The sequence below is a fragment of the Bubalus bubalis genome, chromosome 14 (genome assembly GCF_019923935.1).
Source record: "Bubalus bubalis isolate 160015118507 breed Murrah chromosome 14, NDDB_SH_1, whole genome shotgun sequence".
In the NCBI taxonomy this organism is placed as follows: domain Eukaryota; kingdom Metazoa; phylum Chordata; class Mammalia; order Artiodactyla; family Bovidae; genus Bubalus; species Bubalus bubalis.
In genome coordinates this window covers 63,792,224-63,806,354 of record NC_059170.1, presented here as the reverse complement: position 1 = coordinate 63,806,354, position 14,131 = coordinate 63,792,224, and the positions used below count along the sequence as shown (strand labels likewise).

General features: G+C 34.0%; 1 protein-coding gene across 2 annotated transcripts in view; it reads right to left on the bottom strand.

Moving 5' to 3' along the window:
• The window catches only part of CCDC7 (coiled-coil domain containing 7), a 263,556-nt gene that overhangs the window by 40,793 nt on the left and 208,632 nt on the right, over positions 1 to 14,131 (bottom strand). For both annotated transcript variants that reach the window (XM_044928180.2, XM_044928181.2), the window contains 2 exons: positions 7,242 to 7,358; positions 4,080 to 4,187 (listed from right to left, as the gene is read on the bottom strand). In XM_044928180.2, the coding sequence (XP_044784115.2) occupies positions 4,080 to 4,187; positions 7,242 to 7,358 (225 nt within the window). The remainder of the gene's footprint in view (positions 1 to 4,079; positions 4,188 to 7,241; positions 7,359 to 14,131) is intronic.

Genomic DNA, 14,131 nt, shown 5'->3' with positions numbered 1-14,131 from the left:
TTTTGTTCTCCATAGTTTCTGATGAAAAGTCAGCCATCAATCTTATTGGAGTTCCCAATAGAGTAGAAATGCCAGTTTTCCAGAGTGTGTATACTAATTTATACTGCTACCAGCAGTTTCTGCAAGTTCTACAATATTATCATGTTGTAGAACAAGTTGCTCTACAATATTATCATGACTTGATTCTGTCATTCTTTGACTTAAACTCAATGATCTATGTCATAAAATCCTCATGAATTTAACTCCAATTTTCTAGATAACTAATAAGACTGTACCATTTTCAAATGTTTATTAGTCATTTAGATACATTCTTAATTTCTGTTACAGTGCTTTTGATTTTTAGCATTTATTTTGATTATTTCTTAGAGATTTACTCTATGCATAATTACCTATATATTCTTTCATATAGTCTACATTTCTGCAAAGGCCTTTATTATATTAGTCATAGTTAATTTAAATTCCCAGTTTGATAATTCCAAAATTTCTGCTATATCTGCATCTGGTCTTGATGATTGCTTTGTGTCCAGCTTGCATGTTTTGCTCTTTTAGCATGCCATATACTATTTTAAAGCTATACATGATGTATCAGGTAAAATAACTGAAGTATTTAGGTTTTTATTATGATGTTTTATGTTCATCTGGAGAGGAGATCAGCAGGTGTCACAGGCTAAAATTTATTTTCCTTTTCTGGTCTCCTCTGTGGTTTTTGGTTTTCCCTAAGGAATATTTCTTTAACGGGCCCTGAGCACTGCAGTTTTTCCATTGGTAACCCTCTGTTATTATCCAGGGGCCTTAGTGAAGTAGTTGTAAGGTATGAGAGAGAGGGAAAGCATTCTATAAACCTATGATTAGTTCTCAGTCTTTTATTTACACTTTCCTCTGGGCTGTGACTTTCAAAATTGCTTTTCAGTATGTTTACTGAATTAGATAAAACAGAAAGGCTAAAGAGGACTGGACTTGAATATCTGCCTTCCTTGATGCTGAAAGTTCAAGAGGTTAGATTCTGGCATTTCTTTTTCTGGACATCTGTCAGGTTCCAGTAAAGTAGTTTGCTTAAAGTTAGGGCTGTGTTAAGAAGAATGCAATTTTAGATGTTCACTTTTCTCCCCTTTCCTGAATGCATGAGTAGATTTTATTTCTGATATTTACCCAAGGTACCTGAAAGTGTATGGTATACCCATGGTTGCGTTGAGAACTTTTTTATTGCTCAACCTAGTTCATGTCCAGTTTCCAACAATTGCTAAATTACTCTTTAAGTTTTCCTACTAGTTTCTGGCTCCAGTGTTAGTGTGTTTCTAAAAATATGTAATTTCCAGTATCCATCTATCTCCTCAGTTTGAGAGGGGAAATTTGCTCTCTAACCTCAATTCTTTGATGGAACTGAGAAGGGTTGTTGACTTTAAGATTCTTTAGCTTTTTTTGGTTTGGAGTGACTTCCAAGTTTTTCACATGTTCAACTGGTAAGAAGCTTTGCAAATCTTTAAAAATAATTATTCCTAGATATTGTATTTGTTTTAGTACTAAAACAAATTTCATCATCCCTAAAAAATGTTCATTTTCAATTTTTTGTTCTTGGTATATAGAAACAGAATTGAATTTTCTACAGTTTTACTCTATATTCAGTAATTTAAATAAATACAGCTGATACAAGAGTTTATCTATAAACTACAGATTCTTTTAGATTACATACCTCCACAGTAACATTGTCTGAAATTTATGAGATTTCTTTAAATCCTTACAACTTGCATTATTAATTTTTTGTAATATCTATGGTTGCCAGTAAAAAAATGAGTAGAAATAGTGATAACAAACATGTATGTCTCATTCCTAATATTGAAGGAAATATTTTACTATTAAATTGCTGAAATTTATTTGTACTTTTAAAAAGATAAGTGTCAAAGGTTTATTATGAGCAAAGTTTTATTGAAGTTTAATGACTTTTTTCTTTATTCAATAATGTGGCAATGTTTTCTTATAATGTTCTTTATTCCTGTAAAGTTGGTAGTACTATTCCCAGTTTCTAGTCTGATTTAATAGCTTGAGTCTTCTTTCTTTATTCTTCATCAGTCTAGTTAAAGTTTTGTTAATTTTGTTGATATAATGTGAGTCTCTTATGGGCAGCATATAGTTGGATAATTCTTTTTCCATTTTTTCAATCTCTGTCTTTTATTTAGAAAGCTTAATCATTTACATTTATGGTAATTAATGAAAAGGAAAGAACTTACTTCTGCCATGTTTATATTTGTTCTCTGTATTTCTTACATTTTTTTTTGTTCCTCATTTCCTCTAATACTGCCTTCTTTCGTGTTCAACTGATAGTTTAAGGGACTAGTTTTGTTTCCTTTCTCATTTCCTTTGTGCAAATTCTATACATATTTTCCTTTTTGTTACCAAGGGAATTATGCATAACATCTTAAAGTTATAAAAATCTAATTTAAATTGATGCCAACTTAACTTCAATAACATCCAAAAGCTGTACTCCTATATGGCTCAATCCTTTTCGATACTGATGTTATGAAGCATATCTTTATACACTGTGTGCCCAATAATACATATTTATCATTACTTTTATATATTTTTCCTAAAACTATTATACGAAATTAACAGTAGAGCTACAAACTAAAACTACAATAATACTGGCTTTTATATTTGAGATGTATTTATCTACACTGGAGATCTTCATTTCTTCATATAGCTTCAAGTTACTGTATAACATTGTTTCACATCACCCTCAAGGATTCCCCTTAGCATTTTCTATAGAGCAGGTCTAATGGTAATCTTGTTAACCCTAGAAGCTCTCCTATTCTTTGGGGTTGGTTTTGTGCTGGGCACTCCTTCATATTTCTACAAAATTTTCTGACCATTTTGAAGACGACTTTTTCTTAACTGGGGAATCCTCTTGTTACTGTAAATATTTTATTGTTTCCCAAAGTTCTGACAAGGTTAGTTCTAATGGTTTTCTGCCTTTCCCCTTCCTCACCCTTTTTCATTGTTTCTGTCAGGGATTAAAAGCTTGGGGCCTCCTAGTCTGTCATTTTGCTGACATCTGCCTTAAAATGGTTGTTCAGAAGCTGCCAATGTTACACTTAAAATTATCTTATTAGAAATTAGTTAAGTACTTAGTCACTTGGCCACATGAGCTTTAGCATAGGTTTTGTTTTTGGCTGAGCCACACAACTTGTGGGATCTCAGTTCTCTGACCAGGGACTGAACCTGGCCTGTGACAGTTAAAGTCCAGAATCCTAACCACTAGGTCACCAGGGACCTTCCTAGCATAGGTTTTTTAACTATTAGACATTTGCCGACTTTGTGATACAAAGGTCACAAAGTAGACATATTGCCTATCTAGTGATAGTTCTATTTTTTTCATTGTCTTGTTATCACAACAGATGATATAAGTAACAAAAACTGTGTTTTCTAAAGAACTGATCATATAGCATCTAGTTTATATCATGAAAATTCACAATGTAGGGAAAAACCTTTTTTTTTTTCATGAGCAGGTAAACTCTTAAGCATTACTTAATTAATGTTTGGTGAAGTAATAAGCAGATGACAAATTCTTTTAAAGATACATATTAATTGATATATAGACTGTTTAATAAAAGAATAAAATTATTACAGCTTTCCCTCAGTATCCACAGGGGAGGGTTCTCAGAATCCCTTGTGGATACCAAATCCTGAAGATGCTCAAGTCTCTTGAATAAAATGGTGCAATATTTTCCTGTAACCTATGAACACTCTCCTATATATTTTAAATCATCTCTAGATTACTTATAATACCTAATACAATGAAAATGCTATATAAATAGTTGTAAATGCTATCTAAACCATTGCCAGTGCATAAACCATTGTTTTTTTGGAACTTTCTGAAAATTTTTCTTCTGAATATTTCTGATCTGTGGTCAGCTGAATCTGTAGATGTGAAACCCATGGATACAGAGGGCTGACTGTTTATTAAAGTGAGAAAGGTTACCTTATGTTTGAATTTCTTATTTTAATAACTGTACAATACAGTGGAAATGCTTTAACTCTTAGAATGTGTTCTCTATTGTACCTAAACATTATAAATCTCTACTTACCTATTACTTTGTTTAAATCTAATTGAAATATTAAGTCATCAATTGATGGATTCATTTCTGGAAGATTCTCTGCTATATCTGGATGTTCTGTGGTTGTTTCCCTTTTAACTGTAAGAATAATAGATTGCCAGATTAGTACATGCATAACTAATATTTTGTGAGGGTAAAATTATACTACATAAAGTTAATTAGAGAGATGTCACCTTACACTTCCTCTTCATGGCTCACACCCTTGTGGCAAAGAGGCTTGCATAACTCAGTGAAGCTATGAGCTAGGCTATGCAGGGCTACTCAAGACAGACAGGTCACAGTGAAGAGTTCTGCTGACAAAATGTGTGGTCTACTGGAGGAGGGAATGGCAAACCACACTTGTATTCTTGCTGCAAGAAACCCATGAACAATATGAAAAGGCAAAAACATATGACACTAGAAGATGAGTCCCCCAGGTTGGAAGGTGTCCAATATGATACTAGGGAAGGACAGAAGGCAATTACTAATAGTTCCAGAAAGAATGAAGTGTCTGGGCCAAAGTGGAAATGATGCCCAGTTGTGGATATGTTTGGTGGTAAAAGTAAAGTCCAGTGCTGTAAAGGGCAATAATGCATAGCAATCTGGAATGTTAGGTCTGTGAATCAAAGTAAATTGGACCTGGTCAAGCAGGAGATGGCAGGAGTGAAGATCAACATCTTAGGAATCAAAGATGTTGTTTGATTTAGTGAGCTAAAATGGAAAGGAATGGGAGAATTTAACTCAGATGACCAATATATCTACTACTGTGGGCAAGAATCCCTTAGAAGAAAAAGAGTAGTTCTCATCGTTAACAAGAAAATCTTAAATGCAGTTCTTGGGTGCAAAGTCAAAAATGACAGGATGATCTCAGTTCGTTTCCAAAGGAAGATATTCAACTTCACAGTAATCCAAGATTATATCCCAACCACCAATGCTGAAGAAGCTGAAGTTGACTGGTTCAAGACCTACAAGATCTTCTACAGCTAATACCAAAACAAGACGTCCTTTTCATCAGAGGGGATTGAAATGCAAAAGAAGGAAGTCAAGAGATACCTGGAATAAAGGGCAAGTTTGGCTTTGGAGTACAAAATGAAGCAGGGCAAAGGCTAACAGAGTTTTGCCAAGAGAACACACTGATTATACCAAACATTCCTTTTCAACAACACAAGAGATGACTCTATATATGGACATCACTAAATGGTCAATACCCAAATCAGATTGATTATATTCTTTGCAGCCAAATATGGAGAAGCTCTATACAGTCGGCAAAAACAAGACCAGGAGCTGACTAAGGCTCAGATTATCAGCTCAATGCAAAATTCAGGCTTAAATTGAAGAAAGTAGGGAAAACCACTAGGCTCTTCAGGTATGACCTAAATCAAATCCCTTATGACTATACAGTGGAAGTGTCAAATAGATTCAAGGGATTAGATCTGATAGACAGAGAGACAGAACAACTATGGATAGAGAATTGTGATGGTACAAGAAACAATCCTGTACAAATGACTAAAACCATCCCAAAGAAAAAGAAATGCAAGAAGGCAAAATGGTTGTCTTAAGAGGATATACAAATAGCTGAGGAAAGAAGAGAAGTGAAAGGCAAGGGAGAAAGGGAAAGATATACCCAACTGAATGAAGAATTACAGAGAATAGTAAGGAGGGATAAGAAGGTCTTTTTAACTGAACAACGCAGAGAAATAGAGGGAAAACAACAAAATGGGAAAGACTAGAGATCTCAAGAAAGCTAAACATATAAAGGGAACATTTCATGCAAGGATGGAAATCATAAAGGACTGAAACAGTAAGGATCTAATGAAAGTAAATAAAAGTGAAACTGTGGAAAATTCTTAGAGATGGAATTGTTAGAAATTCTTCTAACAAAAGTAGAAGAGATTAAGGAGAGGTGGCAAGAATACACAGAAGAACTTTACAAAAAAGGTCTTAATGACATTGATAACCATGAAGGTGTGGTCACTCAAGTAGAGCCAGATATCTTGGAGTGTGAAGTGGGCCTTAGGAAGCATTATTATGAGGTAATAATGCTGAGCTATTGAAAATCCTAAAAGATGATGCTGATAAAGTGTTGCACTCAATATGCCAGGAACTTTTGGAAAACTCAGCAGTGGCCACAGGACTGGAAAAGGTCAGCTTTCATTCCAATCCCAAAGAAGGGCAATGCGAAGAAATGTTCAAACTACTGTACAATTGACCTCATTTCAGATGGTAGTAAGGTTATGCTCAAAATCCTTCAGGCTAGGCTTCAGGAATACATGAACCAACAACTTCCATCAAATAAATTGTGGACCTAGGTTTTATCTGATTCTTAAGAAGCACAAATGTAAATCAAATTTTCTGTTATACTAAGTCAAAAATCCAAATAAAAAATTTCCAGTCTTTCTAATGGACATGAGTTTGAACAAACTCAGGGAGATAGTGAAGGACAGAGGAGCCTGGTATGCTGCAGTTGGGTTGCATATGGTTGGATACAACTTGCTGACTGAACAACAATCTTTCTAATAATGTCCGTTTTTCTAGAAATCCATTTTTGAAGCAAACATAAAAAATAGATAAATTTACTTAAAATATACACAAAAAATACACTACTAAAGAGTTGTAGTAGAAAATATAAAATATCAAGAGTAGTGTCCAATAGATAAAAAACAAACGTTTCTTTTCCCTTCTTGAAACTATGTAACAATATTAAGAATAGCTCTACTGGATAACAACAAATATGTTTTAGCAGATAATGATAGTTGATAAGAATTGAAATGTAAATGCTGGGTAAATGTCATGTTGTTAAAAATGAAATAACTGCAACAATTCCATAAGTTTCCTAGAAAAATGTCTCCTAAACTTGTTCTGTATGAAACACTATTCCAAAGAAAGAGAAAGACAGTGTTTCTTGCTCAACAAATTTAAGAAATAAAGTATAATAATTAGAATATTAAAGACTCCAAGAAATGAGGGGTGCTAATAGCATTACAGCATTTACTAGTTCTGTAGAACTTCAATTTCTGGTAAATTATGTTTTAAAATATCCACTCTAAGGAAAAAGTTCAACTAACATAAAATTGGTGCACATTAAAATGTAATTTTAAACTGTCAAGTATTTTATGATGACTTTTAAAATATGTATATCAATGTAATTCATACTTCTCAATATCTGAGGGTGGTAAACTCCACTTAGTTGAGTTTTATCCTTGTATCCTTTAGTTCTTACTAGATCATCAAGTGCAAATTTCTCATCTGAGAGTTCATCCACATCTTGATCTACCAATATGAAGAAAACTTTCAATTAAATACAGAAACACTATTGAAACCTATACATTATGGCTTAATTCCAAGGAGATTATAATGTCTGGAGTTTAGGAAAATATTCTTATATCAATAAGAAGAGAAAAATGATTACTCAATAAATGTTAGAAGTTCATTTAATAGATTTCAATTTCTTTATTGTCTTAATATAGAATATATTTCTGTGTCAATCCAACAGCTAATACCTTGATTTATGTTGAAGCACCAAAAGATATCCCCATTAAAATTATAAACAAAATCAGAATGTGAATCATTATCATTTTAACAATTACCTAGTTCTGGTAAAGTTGGTATGATAAATATATGGATCAGCAATATTTCTTATATGATTAAACATACAGATTTGTCATAAAAGTTTTTATATGGCAAAAAATCAAAATTGTAATCTTAACCTCAGTGAGCTACAAGAGAACACAAATAGACAACTAAATAAAATCAGGAAAACAATACATATACAAACGAAGAAGGTCAACAAGAGACAGGAAACATAAAAGAACCAAACAGAAATTTTGGAGCTGAAGAACACAATGACTGAAGAATTTAACAGAGAGCTTTTTAGTAGCACACATGATCAAGCAGAGGAAAAATAATCAGTGATCTCAAAGACGGATAATTTGAAATTACCAAGTAGAACAACAAAAAGAAAAGAAGAATGAAAAAAAGTAAAAAAAGTCTATGGAACATATGGGATGCCATCAAGCAAATATATGCCAGATAGTTATTCCAGAAGAAGAAGAGAATAAGAAAAGGACAGAAAGCATTATTAAAGAAATAATGGCTGTAAAATTCCCAAAACTGAGGAAGGAAGTGGACATACAAACTTATGGATCCCAAAGACGTCCAAATAGATTTAACTCAAAGAGATCTACACTGAGACATACACTTAAATTATCAAAGGTCAAAGACAAAGAAAGAATTTTAAAAGCAGCAAAAGTAACTTATTTCACACAAAAGAACTTCAGTAAGACTACAATGGATTTCTAAGCAGAAAACTTAGAACTACAAAAGCGACAAAAACAATAAAATGGCAATACAAAGTCATTAACAATCAAGAACTACTTTAAATATAAATAAATTACACTCAAAAAAGATTGGAGAGTGAATGAAAAAATAAGATGTAATTACATGCTAACAATATGCAATTACATGTTATTAATAAAAGATCAACTTTAGATATAAGGACACACACAGGCTGAAAGTGAAGGGATAGAAAAAGATATTTCAAGAAAATGGTAATCAAGAGAGATCAGAGGTGGCTATATTAGACAAAAAAGACTAATAGAAAGCTGCCCCAAGACACAAAGGTCATTACAATGATGAAGGTCATTTCATCATTTTGATGAAGAATCAATTCAACAGGATATAACACTTACAAATACATATATGCATCCAATAATAGCTCACTTGAATAATATAAACCAAACACTGACAGATCTGAAGGGAGAAATAGATGGCAAATCAAGAATAGAAGGAGACGTTAATATTCCATTTACAATAATGGATAGATCATTCAGACAAAAAATATGTAACGAAGACTCAGTAAAGATAAGTAAAATCAGTAAAGAGAGGGCTTGAATTATTTGAATGCAAATGGACTAGAGATATCTACAGAGCATTCCACTCAAGAGCAGTAAAATACACATTCTTCATAAGCATTCTTCTTCAGGACAGATCACATTCCAGGTCACAAAACAAATCTTAATGTGTTTAAAATTAAAATCATTTCAAGTATCTTTTCTAACCACAGTGGGGAAAAAAAAACTATGAATAAATAATGGTAGAAAAGTGAAAAATTCACAGACACATGGAAATTAAACAACACAATCTTGAGCAACCACTGGATCAAAGAAGAAATCAAAAGCGAAATTAGAAAATATCTCCAGAGAACAAAAATGGAAACACAATATACATAAACATGTAGGATGTACAAAAACAGTATCCAAGAGGGTAGTTTATAGTAATACACACCTAGAGTAAAAGAGAAGAAATATCTCAAAGACCATAAATTACACCCAAAGGAACTAAAAGAATAATAACAAATTAATGTCAATGTTATTAAAAGTAGGAAATAATAAAGATGAGAGCAGAAATAAATGAAATAGGGAACATAAAAACAGTAAGAAAAATATGATAAAACTAAGAGGTGATTTTTGAAAAGACACACAGAAATTGACAAACTTTTAGCTAGACTGTCTAAGAAATAAAGACACAAAGAAAATGAGAAGTGGAAGAGAAAACATTACAACTAACACCACAGAAATAAATATGCTATAAGGGACCATTATGAACAAGTATACACCAACATATTGAACAACTAGGAGCAAAGGAATAAATTCCTAGAAATATACAGCCTACCAAGACTGAATCATGAGGAAACAGACTGAATAGACCAGTAACAAAGGAGACTGGGCAGTAATCAAAAACCTACCACCACCACCAACAAAAGCCCAGGACCAGATGACTTAATTGATGAATTTTACCAAACATTTAAAGAAGAATTAACAGGAACTATTCTTAAACTCTCCCCCAAAATACAAAATTAAACACTTCTTTTTAAAAAATATATATATTTATTTATTTTAATTGGAGGCTAATTACTTTACGATATTGTAGTGGTTTTGCCATACATTGACATGAATCTGCCATGGGTGTACACGTGTTCCCCATCCTGAACCCCCCTCCCATCTCCCTCCCCATCCCATTCCTCTGGGTCATCCCGGTGCACCAGTCCTGAGCACCCTGTCTCATGCATCAAACCTGGACTGGCGATTCATTTCACATATGGTAATATATATGTTTCAATGCCATTCTCCCTAATCATCCCACCCTCGCCCTCTCCCACAGAGTCCAGAAGACTGTTCTATACATCTGTGTCTCTTTTGCTGTCTTGCATATAGGGTTATCATTACCATCTTTCTAAATTCTATATATATACATTGGCAGAGGAACCAGAGATCAAATTGCCAACATCCACTGGATCATGGAAAAAGCAAGAGAGTTCCAGAAAAAAAAAACATCTATTTCTGCTTTATTGACTATGCCAAAGCCTTTGATTGTGTGGATCACAATAAACTGTAGAAAATTCTGAAAGAGATGGGAATACCAGACCACCTGATCTGCCTCTTGAGAAATTTGTATACAGGTCAGGAAGCAACAGTTAGAACTGGACATGGAACAACAGACGGGTTCCAAATAGGAAAAGGAGTACATCAAGGCTGTATATTGTCACCCTGCTTATTTAACTTACATGCAGAGTACATCATGAGAAATGCTGGGCTGGAAGAAGCACAAGCTGGAATCAAGATTGCAGGGAGAAATATCAATAACCTCAGATATGCAGATGACACCACCCTTATGGTGGAAAGAGAAGAGGAACTAAAAAGCCTCTTGATGAAAGTGAAAGAGGAGAGTGAAAAAGTTGGCTTAAAGCTCAACATTCAGAAAACGAAGATCATGGCATCTGGTCCCATCACTTCATGGGAAATAGATGGGGAAACAGTGGAAACAGTGTCAGACTTTATTTCTTTGGGCTCCAAAATTACTGCCGATGGTGACTGCAGCCATGAAATTAAAAGACGCTTACTCCTTGGAAGGAAAGTTATGACCAACCTAGATAGCATATTCAAAAGCAGAGACATTACTTTGCCAACAAAGTTCTGTCTAGTCAAGGCTATGGTTTTTCCTGTGGTCATGTATGGATGTGAGAGTTGGACTGTGAAGAAGGCTGAGCACCAAAGAATTGATGCTTTTGAACTGTGGTGTTGGAGAAGACTCTTGAGAGTCCCTTGCACTGCAAGGAGATCCAACCAGTCCATTCTGAAGGAGATCAGCCCTGGGATTTCTTTGGAAGGAATGATGCTAAAGCTGAAACTCCAGTACTTTGGCCACCTGATGCGAAGAGTTGACTCATTGGAAAAGACTCTGATGCTGGGAGGGATTGGGGGCAGGAGGAGAAGGGGACGACAGAGGATGAGATGGCTGGATGGCATCACTGACTCGATGGATGTGAGTCTGAGTGAACTCCGGGAGTTGGTGATGGACAGGGAGGCCTGGCGTGCTGCGATTCATGGGGTCGCAAAGAGTCGGACACGACTGAGTGACTGAACTGAACTGAACTGATACTGTATTGGTGTTTTTCTTTCTGGCTTACTTCACTCTGTATAATAGGCTCCAGTTTCAACCACCTCATTAGAACTGATTCAAATGTATTCTTTTTAATGGCTGAGTAATATTCCATTGTGTATATGTACCACAGCTTTCTTATCCATTCGTCTGCTGATGGACATCTAGGTTGCTTCCATGTCATGGCTATTATAAACAGTACTGTTATCAACATTGGGGTACACATGTCTCTTTCAATTCTGGTTAAGGAAACACTTCTAAAATATTCATGATGCCAACATCATCCTGATTCCAAACTGAGACAAAAAAGCTACAAGAAACAAAAACTAAAGATATTGACATTTCCCTAATGAAAATAGATACAACAATCCTCAACAAAATATTAGCAAACCAAATTTTGAAGCACATTAAAAGGATCATATACCATGACCTAGTGGGATTTATACAAGAGATGCAAGGATGGTTTGGTTTAACATTTGCAAGTAAATCAATCTTTCACACCATACTGACAGAATGAGGGATAAAATTACATTATCATCTCAATAGATGCAGAAGAACATTTGACAAAATTCAACAAAATTCAATACTCTTTCACAATAAAAATCCTCAACAAACAGGCTTGGGAAGGAAGAAGAAAATTCTTGTGATTTGCAGATAATACAATTTTATATATAGAAAACCTCAAGGACTCAACCATGAAATTGTTGGAACTAATCAATGATTTCAGTAAAGTTGCAAGATACAAAATTAACATATGGTAATCTGTTGCATTTCTACATGTTAATGATAAAATATCTGAAAAAAACTAAAACTATACCATTCACAGTAGCATAAAAAACAATAAAATACTGGGAACAGCAACTGGCAGTCCAATGGTTAAGATTCCATGCTTCCACTGCAGGGGGTGCGGGTTCAAACACTGAGTCAGGGAGCTAAGATGCTGCATGCCACACAGCACAGCCAAAAATAAATTAAAAAAATAAAATTCTGGATATAAATTTAACCAAGGAGATGAAAGATCTGTACAATGAAAACTACAAAGCTCTATGGAAAGAAATGGAAGACATAAAGAAATGGGAAGATACCGCATGTATATGTACTAAAAGAAAAATCTTTTTGAAATGTTCATACTATCCAAAGTCATCTATGGATTCAACACAATCCTATAAACACATCAAATTCTCCACAGAATTAGAAAAAAAAATCCTAAAATTTATATGGAATCACAAAAGAAATCAGAAAACGAAGGCAGTCCTATAAAAGAACAAAGTGAGAGATAACACATTTCTTGATTTCAAACTATACTCCAAAGCTATAACAATAAACATGTTATGCCATTGGCACAAAAACAGACACATAGACCAATGAAAGAAAGTACAGATCCTCAAATTAAATGTCCAAGCAAATTAAATGCTTGGTCAATTACTATTGAACAAGAGTGCCAAGAATACCCAGTGGGAAAAGGATAGTCTCTTCAACAAATGATGTTGAAAAAACTGCATATACACATGCAAAGAAATGAAACTGGACTCCTAATTTATGCCACTCACAAAATTAACTTGAAATAGAGCAAAGACTTATAAGACTTGATTCTGCTAGAGGAAAATGTAGGGAAGAAACTCCTTGACAGTGGTCTTCGCGATGATTTTTTTAAATATATGAATACCAAAAGCACAAACAACAAAAGAAAAACTCAACAAATGGGTCTACTTCAAAGTTAACAGCTTCTGTACAGTAAAAGAAACAACACAATGAAAAGGCAATCAATGAAATGAGAAAATTTCAGAAACCATGTATCAGATAAAGGGTTAATATCTAAAACATATAGATTTCATACAGCCTAATAACAAAAAATTAAACAATCCAATTTTTAAAATGTACAGAAAAACTAAAGGCATACAAATGGCCAACAAGTATGTGAAAATATGATCAATAATATTAATCCTCAGAGAGATGCAAGTCAAAGGCACATTGAGATAATATCTCAAACAAGTTGGAATGGCTATCATCAAGAAGACAAGAGATATAAGTGCGGGCAAGAATACAATGACAAGGGAATCTTTGTATACTGCTAGAGGGAATGTAAACTGGTCCACCCACTTTGGAAATGGAGTTTCCTCAAAAAATTAAAAGTAGATTGAACTTCTGATCCTTCTATCCTACTTATAAGTACCTACTTGAAGGAAATAAATACAGGATTTTGAGGAGCTTTATGTACCTATATTTTTTCTCAGTATTATTCACAACAGGAAGATATGAACATATCCTAACAGTCCATCAATGGATGAATGGATAAAGAAGATGTGGTGTATGTATATGTGTATATATATATATATATATATTATTATATATATTTATTAATCAGCCATTTGAAAGAAGGACATCCTGCCATTTGAGACAACATGGGTAAGTCCTGAATACGTTTTTCTAAGAGAAATAAGTCATAAAGAGAAAGAAAAATATACTACGGTATGATGCTGTTAAACTGCTGCAGTCAATATGCCAGGAAATTTAGAAAATTCAGCAGTGGCCACAGGACTGGCAAAGGTCAGTTTTCATTTCAACCCTGAAGAAGGGCAATGCCAAAGAATGTTCAAACTATTACA